Consider the following 9655-nt stretch of genomic DNA (forward strand, 5'->3'; position numbering starts at 1 on the left):
TTTCTACAAAATTGAAACTTACATAACCTAAAATAAATTGATTTAATATAATAATTTCCATTGGAAATATATATTTATATTTATGATATTTCATATTATTTCATTTATAAATAATTTTTCTTTTTAAATTTATAAATTATAGATTATTATTATTATTATCATTGTTGTTATTGTTGTTATTATTATTATTATTATTATTGTTATTATTATTACTATTATTATTATTATGTCAACATTTAATATTTTTATATTTATAATTATTTTCTAAATATATTTAAAATTTAAATTTTATTTAAATAATATTAATTCATTTTTTTTTGTTATTGTTGATTGTACACATATTTTCTACAATTTTCATTTTTCATTTTAATTAAAATCCGTAAGAGTTAGTCACCTAATTTGAATGAATAAGGTGCAATAAAATGACAAGGTAAGTTAATACACACCCCACAACCATCTTTGGCTCTCTGTATTTTGCAATTTGATTTTTTTCTTTTTTTACTTTTCTTTTTTTTTTTTTTTAATATTTTAAGAATCTATCTTGTATTTCATTTTTATGAAATTGTTTCATTGTACGTAAAACATATTTAGATAAAATATCAATTTTTTTTTATGAATATGTTTATTTTATAAAACAAATTGCAAAATATCTGAATATTCCTTCATGTGATAGCATGTATTTAGAGTTCCTTTTAATAAGAATTATATAAGCATAAATATTAAGATTGTTCACATACAATGTTTTCACGAATCAATTTCATTACAATTTTCTTATTTAAATGAACTCTATTCTAGTTATTATTGATACATGTACAATAAATGAACAAAGGGATTTTACTAATTACATATCTACGTTATTAACACTTTTATCAGTATTTTTTGTGTGTATGTAATTGAATCAGTTGTTTTATTGTACTTGACTTGATAATGTATAAGTATTTAATCCCTCTGTTCAATTGAGAACCAGATGTTTACATGTTGTCAGTATCAATATCCCACGCTTACGTGAAGGCACAAAATGCCGCACACGGCCAACAATAGGCCGACCAAAAATCACAAACTAATATTTCGTAAGTTAACGTCACGATATGATAGATGCTTGGTGTATTTAAAAAATATCACCAAGCTATATTATAATTCGTAAAAAGAGAAAAAAAATTCAAATACCGTTTCTTGTCGTCTTCGTGCTTTCCAATGCCTACGCTTTTACATTATTGTCAGGACCACATAATTAATATATCGGCTAGTCTGTAAGTGCTATCATTCTGTTAATTGCGCACACAACTCGCTGATAAACTATGTGGTATTATTGCCACGAGTTCGGTTTCAATCAATAACATTTACGGATACGGCATCTTTATTAGATGTCACTTTAAAATAATCGAGTGTTTTACGATAAAAAGAAAGTTTATTTAAAAAATGAAAGAGAAACCAAAACAACTAGAGTAATGATTGTATCAAGATGTGATGAAGAATTGAAGAATAATCATCGCGTGAGAAACATGAAGAGGATCTCAGGCATGTTGTTTAAGGCGAGTATCAGTTTTTGCATATTTTGGAACTTTTGTTTTTTATCTAAAAATAGTCTATAAGTATAATATATATATCGAATGAAATTTATTATATATTATATATATGTATATATATATATACGCGATATTACCAAAGAATTTCGTGATTTTATTCTTTGGAATTATATAGCGCTCGTTTCAGCATAAACTTTTCTAAGCTGAAAATTCGATGCGCTTTAATTATACGCATATTTTAAATGCGCTGCATTAAATTGCGCGAATTATTTTATTCGGTTAAAAAAAAGCAGTCGAAATATTTTGTAAAATTAATTTACATTTTTTGACGCTTTCGACAAAATCAGGCTGCGTTTACGCGCCAATTAAAAAGTAATTTTCTACAATTCATTTTGTATATTTTCTTCTTTTACGCAGTACATTTGCATCAGTATATAAAAAATTAATATGGATGCATTATAATTGTACTTGCGTAATTTTTATCGATTGCGAATAATGATAAAAAAAAGTGATTATAAACTTTGAAATATTTCTTGTTTCCATTTACAAATTGTTACAGTGCATTTATCATATTTCTGTTTACATGATAACGTAAATGGACTTTCAAGTTAAGAATGTTGAATACAAGAGAAATGTGATGGAAGAAGACAAGAAGAGACTATGTGGATATCGGTTCAAAGGTGAGGATCTAATTATCATTTGATACTACATTAATTTGATCTCTTTAAAAATAATGTATCTTTAGTAAAGATAATGATCTTTTAGTAAGGGTTTGCTTTCTTCTAACTTCTTTGCTGAGTTTTGTAGCTTAACTTTTTTCTTCTGCTGGTTTGCTGTAGAAATCTTTAATTTCTTTCTTCGGTTTATGCCAATTTACTTCATTCTAGAGTCTAGAGATGTGAAAAGGCGAGAGATAGTTTAAGATTTAATCAAAATACGCGTATATTTCATTCTTTTTTAATTAGATTCATTACTAATTCATTTAACATAAATAAAGTAGTAAAAAGCATCACGAGCATAACGTTCTTATTTATAACAGTTTATTTATACACAAAAATAATATATTTAAATTTTCAAAGGACAAGACAACTATATTTATCGTGTAAACTCCAAAGGTAAAGTGAAGATATAAACATTGCTTTCTTTACGATCTTCCGAGACGCGTATCCTTATTTGAGGAATATAATATATTCCTACAACATATAATATATTCTTCATATTAACGAGGAAGATCATGAAGGCGTTAAAATAGAGAAACGATGACGACAAAACTCTCTAAGCTCGATTTGCACTTGCGCTCTCGTCGGCACTCTCTGTACTTCTGTGTCTTTGGAAAGGAAAAACCACAATGCCCAAGCACTTTGCACGGTCACTATACAGAAGTCACGCAGCGTGTACTCTATTTCTCTCGCTTTTCTATCTTTTCACACCGCTGCCTATTGCAAGAGAGAAAGCAAAGATCACAGGAACGAATGAAAAAAAAAAAAAAAAAAAGGCAATGCCTGTCTATCTATTGTACCGGTGGTGTTCGCCGCTGCATTGTCCTTGGGTTTTGTCAATTTCAGGGAAGGAAGCGAGACGTTCGGCGGATTGTCGGGGATGCTACGTCAAATACTTTCGCCATCGCCCGAGACGGGAGATACCTGTTTACCCGTCACTTGTACTTTGCTTCAGAACAACACTATGTTCTCCAATCAATCGTCGATGATGTCCTCAACGTATCAAACCGTCCCATCCCACTTGCCATCCATTTGTTCCGATCAGATTCTCATGGATCACGTGCAGATAGTCACCGAATCCCATCCGTGTTCCACGTGTGGCCTTGAGTTTCGAAGCGCTCTGAAACTGAATTACCACATAAGAACCAGTCATTCGGCCTTGCCGGAGTTCGAGCACAACATAGAGAATAATCCGATGAGATACTCGTGCACCATTTGTTCACGGAGTTTCTTTGCTCTGAGTCATTTGAGGATGCACGAGGTCACGCATTCCGCGCCACCAGCAACCTCCTGCGCACCGATGCCAACGATATCGACATCGGTGAACGTCGATAAGACGTTCGCCTGCGATCGTTGCCAAGCCAGTTTCCGGTATCGTACATTATTCGAGCGGCACAGGAGGATGCACGAGGTTGGCCAGGAGAAGCCTTACTCCTGCCCTAGATGTTTGATGCGCTTCGAGACCCGAAATTTGTACAATCATCATGCGAAAACTCACAAGCCGGGCAACGATAATAGGATAACCGACACCGTAGTAGTGTCTTCCGGTGATCCGGTCACTAGCAGTATTAGCGGTACCATTGCGTCGACCAACAAATCGGTACTCTCGTACCCGTGTGACTCGTGCTCCAAGCAATTCGCGAGCATCGAATCATTGACTACCCATAAGGCTGTACATAGGTCCAGACCGCTCGTGTGCGACGTCTGCGGCAAAGGTTTTACACACCGCAAGTACTACGTGGTGCATCAACGTATTCATACGGGAGAGAGGCCGTATCTTTGTGCCATGTGTGGGAAGTCGTTCACTCAAGCATCCACGCTTACCGTCCATCGCCGATATCACACGGGAGAACGTCCTTATACGTGCACGTTGTGCGGTAAAGGATTCGTTACCAGAACCATCATGCTGAATCATATGAAAAAGCATTGAATCGAATCGTTATCGTTGGTTCGAAAAAAGAAAAAAATACTCATCGATTCGGATTCTTTTTCTTTTTTTTTTTTTTTTTTTTTTTTTTTTTTTTTTTTTTTCGGAAGGTTAATGATTTTTTTTTTTTTTTTTCAAAAATTTTATATTTTTTTTTTTTTTTTTATATAAAATTAATTTTTTTTTTTTTTTTGTTTTTTTTTTGTTTTTTGTACGAAAGTTCATGAATTTTTTTTTTTTTTTTTGTTTTTTTTTTGTTTTTTGTACGAAAGTTCATGAATTTTTTTTTTTTTTTTTGTTTTTTTTTTGTTTTTTGTACGAAAGTTCATGAATTTTTTTTTTTTTTTTTTAGTTTTTTTTTTTTTTTTTTTACGAAAGTTCATGAATTTTTTTTATTTTTATCTTCTTTTTTCCTTTTAACTTATCATTTATTATCTGTTGGTTAAAGTTCATTTTATTGATGATGATGCGAAAACTTGTATTCGTTTCTAGTCTAGTATAGAAATAGAAATTTATTTATTTTTTTTTTCTCTCTGTTTTAAGGATATTTTTCTTTGTGAAATTTTTCTTTTCTTTGATAAATATGATTTCTTTGTAGAAAAATCACTCGCAAAGTGCCTCAAACTTGCTTATATAAATAGATTATTATTAAATTATTGTGCATACTACGAATTATCTCGTCAGAATTATCGCGAGATTCAACAATAGTAATTTATTGCTATTTTTAAATTCAGACGAGTTTGTTAATTAGTAGCAAGAATGCATAAAAGAAATGATTAATTGATTAATCTTATGTGTAATATGCATGTCGTCACTGTGATACTGTTTGTTCGTGTATATCCTGAATATTTTAAATGATAGGATATCTTTTACGATTATTAGAATCTCGCAATTCCGTTCAGAGATATTAATTTCAAACGCGAAATTTGCTTCAACTAAAATTAGTACCTGTTTAACGAAATAACTTTTTAATGTGCCTAAAAAGATAGAATTTTTGAAAAATTTTAATCGATAGAATGGAAAAAGACATTTTACATAGAAGAGCTAATTATAATTAAGCAATTGCGTATATATATATATATATATAGTGTTAAAAGTTATTTGATGTTAAAATATCGTTACAATAGATAGAGAAGTATTAGCATTTAATTAATGTACGATTACATGATTATTTTAAGTATTTTTTTTTTTAAACGATAGATAAAAATGATATAGTTAACAATTCAGAGCATTAACGAATTCATGTGCCTCTAAATAATATAAGTACAGGGTTACTATATATATTATAAATATCGTAAAACGTAAGTATGAAGACGCTTAAATATTTCTATGTAACTTCGTAAAAACAAGATCTCTGCTATTGATATTAATAACATAGTTATAATTAATCGTTGTAATCGTTACTAAAAGATTTCTAAAAATTTTATCACTCTTGAATGTAATTTTTTTTGTCTAATTAAAGTTTTCAATGTTATTGATAGATAGTTTTGTATAACCATTTTGAAATAATATTTCTTCTTTTATTTTTACATATTAATAATCTGTATTTAATTATACTAAAACGAAAAAATATGTTCGTATAATTATTTTTAATAATAAATTCTAATGTTTATCGTTGAGTTTAACAAATTTTAATTATCTTTCGAGATATAGTTTTAAAATTATTATTTGTGTAATTTTGATATTGAATAATTGACATAAGAATTAAAATTTTTTTATATAGAATAGTTATTTATAATTTCCTTTTTTTTTTTTTCTAATCTTGTAAATTCAAAATTACATATAAATCTTGATGTTAAACAAAATTGTATTATATAAATTATTTATCTGCAAAGATTTTTTTTCTTATAAAACTTAATTTTCTATAATAACGATTAAATTTATTGTTGTCTATATTTGGTTATAAACTCAAGTATTAATTCAAGATGGCGGATATCATGTGATTGGATCGTCGGTAAAACAGTACAGCATGTGGTAAGTGTAATAATAGAGAATCAATATATTAAAATATATATATATATACAATCGTGTTATGATACAATTATAAATTATCGTGTGATTTTTTAAATATTTAACGATATTATTCTTGTTATGATACAAATATATTGCAATTACTGACTATATAACTTTTGCAATTACTAATTATGTACGAACGGTTATTGTAAAACTTTTTAGCTAATGTTTTTATTTATTAATTTGTATAAATACCAAATATATTGGATTATTGAGTTTGTTAAAATGCTAAATCAAGAAACTCGATATTTGACGAATATTGAAAAGATTCTGTGGAAGTATATTACAATACCATTACGTAATATATTTCCTAAATTGATATTATTATTTATATTAAAATAAACGCATTTAAGATGCGTATACTGTATAAATTTACGAATAGAAAAAGATTTCGAACGGTAAGAACACAATTTAGAAAAAAAAAAAAAAAAAAAAAGAAAATACTGGAAAGCACTGAGGCACTTTATGAATCTCGTATAGATATATTTGTTTAAACATATATCTTATCCCTCCCCCTAAAATTTTTGACGTAATTTTAACGACACTGAACTCGTTGAAAGGAAAGAGAGTAAAGTATATCGATCGAATGCAAACGATACGTTGATTGACCTACGTTTTGTGTCTCTCTTCTTTCCAGATATTTTACGACAAAGGTACCGATGCTAGCTCAGGATCAGCAGGAATGCAGCCCGAACGAGATGTTCAAACAAGAGGAAGACACGGAACAGCTGCTCATCGCGAATCGTTTGCACGTGCCGACCGTGGAGAATACGGAGATAATCATCACCGATGGTATCGTGCAGTGCGATCTATGCGGAGACGGTTTCGTTTCCGAGCATGCTCTGGCGCTGCATTTAAAAGTTCACGAACAGGACGAGGTGCAGGTTCAAGATGACCAGTTTGTATGCGAGCACTGCGGTTGCAGTTTCGCGAAGATGTCCACGTTTAAGGAGCATCAAGCAGAGCACGAAACTAACGAGAGTTACGTTTGCGAGACGTGCGACTATGTTATGGATGATAAAGAGAGTTTGATAGCTCATCAGAAGCAGCACAATATAGAGTACGAGTGCGAGATTTGCGGCGCCAGTTTCGATTCTTCGGCCGGTTACGAGGAACACCAGGCAGTGCACTCGGACGAAAAACCGTTTCAATGCGAGATATGCCACGCTCCGTTTCGCTATCGTCAAGGTTTGAGATTGCACGCGAAGCTGCACCAACCTGATTACGTCCCACCACAGAGGAAGCATCACTGCGAGCTCTGCAATAAACGTTTTTCGAGAAAGCAGGTGTTGCTGGTCCACATGAAGACCCACGGAAACGTGGGACCCCAGAACGAATACATTTGCCCCGTTTGCGGCAAGGCTGTTTCCAGTAAGACTTACTTGACCGTGCATTTACGAAAGCATACAGGTGAGAAACCACACGTTTGCGATCTCTGCGGCAAAGGATTTATCTCTCAGAATTATCTGAGCGTGCATCGGCGCACGCATACAGGTGAAAGACCCCATAAGTGCACCCACTGCGAGAAACGATTCACCCAACGTACCACCCTGGTGGTGCACCTCAGAGGTCATACCGGCGATCGACCGTATCCTTGCACATGTTGTCATAAATCTTTTGCCTCGAAAACGATGTTAAACTCACACTTAAAGACTCACGCTAAACAGAGTGCGCGACAGCAGCAGGAGCAACAGCAACAGCAACAGTTGAAACAGGAACAAGAGGTCCAGCATCAAGAGCAGTCTCTTGATACGATAACTATATTGTTACCTAGTTAGGATATTTCGTATGATTAACGAATTAATTATTCTGAAACGATTACAAGGCCTTGTAAAAGAGTTTATCCACTTGTAAGGAGAAAGTTACTTATGGTTACTATGCTTATATAGTATGGTGGGGTGGTATTTGTATTATTTATGATCGAAAGAGGGATAGATATTTTAATCAGTCGTGATTGTAATATGAATGATTGTTTATTTTTATACAATGATGAAATTGTAATAGAGGAACAATTAAGATGTTGAGAAAAATAATTCGTGTTAGTGTTTGAAGCATTTATTACGCACATATATAGTTGATGATGAATCACTGTTCACATTCTTGATATTCATTGAATGAATTGAAACATAATTCTTGAATAATGACCATGTTTCAAGTTTAATTTTTAATGAGATGAGGATGACACAATGTGCTATAAGAGTTCCTCGCTAACATGTTCGAAATAATGTACGTTTGTATGTATGTCTCGGCTCAATGCTGTTTTATTGCATCTTGGCCATAGGTAGTTAGGTATTAGATATCTAAATTGGTCAACTTGTAAGGCAAAATGAAAGACAGTGATGCTCATCAGATCATTTGTTAGATAGATTGGCTAGAAGATGATCAATTTGCAGGGCTGAAAACATTGGCCAGGATGCAAAGCATTCCTGTAGTAATTTTCGACTATTCTTTTTTATATTTGCATTTAATCTTTTTATACTACGATTGATTTTGCATAATTATTATGCAAAATTTAAGACGAATTCCATTTTATTAACACATTCAAACGAAGTTAATTGTAAGTTAACTGTCTCCTTTTCCTTTTGTAACTTTAACATACAAATAGAAATACGAAAATTGTAAATCTGCATATAATAGTTCTTACCGATGTTCACATCTTCTTGTAAAATTTCACGTTTTATACTTCATTCTCGCGCAAGCGTTGAGAGAAATTTTTTATGTAGAATTTTATAGAACAACCGTCCACGCTTCGATAGGTTTTATATTTTTCCTGAATACTCAATCTTATTTTATACGCACATACATTGATTTACCACTTCTTCGTAAATATTATACATGTATAAAGTTATTACATAGAATTTTGCAAGAGGTGCTTTAAATTAGTGATTGATAAATATACGATAGTGCCTTAGTTGTTATGCGGTATAATTTCCGCGAAAAAAAAAGAAAAAAAGAAAGAAAAATATATATTTAAGATATCCGAATTAACGAATTAACGTTTATAAAAATTATGAATTGAAAAAATGATATTGATAGATCCATTGATATAATTCATTGTTTCGATTTGAAAAATTAAATACTATCTACGCTTTTAATAAATGCAAATTGAGCGTAAAAACAATCACATTATTACAAATTATTATAAACTAATAATAGGATTATATGATGAAATGGTACTTCAATTTGTGATAATAACTTTTTTCGTTAAGTGTACGAAATAATTATGATATATATATTAATTATTCTTAAGAAACAATTTCTTCTAATTAAACGTTATATTGTTTCATGACAATTTTTCTTAATTTATAATGTAAGTATAGATACTTTAGTGAACGTCTTATTTATCGCAGCTTTTCCTTTATGTTGCCTTTATGTATTTGGTATAGAGAAAAGGGAAAACATTTTCTTTCGTTTTTTTTTTTTTTTTTTTTTTTTTTTTTTTTTTTTTTTTTTTTTTTTTTTTTTTTTTT

The 9655-nt window shown here is 30.9% G+C and overlaps 1 protein-coding gene across 8 annotated transcripts in view; it reads left to right on the forward strand.

The window, feature by feature from the left end:
* The window catches only part of LOC102678755 (zinc finger protein 2 homolog), a 23779-nt gene that overhangs the window by 3051 nt on the left and 11073 nt on the right, over positions 1 to 9655 (forward strand). Inside the window, exon 5 of one of the 8 annotated variants that reach the window (XM_031508839.1) lies at positions 6823 to 7890. The exons of 5 other annotated variants lie outside the window; for them this stretch is intronic. In XM_031508839.1, the coding sequence (XP_031364699.1) occupies positions 6823 to 7890 (1068 nt within the window). Of the gene's footprint in view, positions 1 to 3091; positions 4203 to 6822; positions 8216 to 9655 lie in introns of those variants that run through there. 2 more of the 8 variants (XM_031508837.1, XM_031508843.1) reach the window with 2 other exon arrangements.

This window comes from Apis dorsata, unplaced genomic scaffold, assembly GCF_000469605.1.
Source record: "Apis dorsata unplaced genomic scaffold, Apis dorsata 1.3 scaffold_104, whole genome shotgun sequence".
Taxonomy (NCBI): domain Eukaryota; kingdom Metazoa; phylum Arthropoda; class Insecta; order Hymenoptera; family Apidae; genus Apis; species Apis dorsata.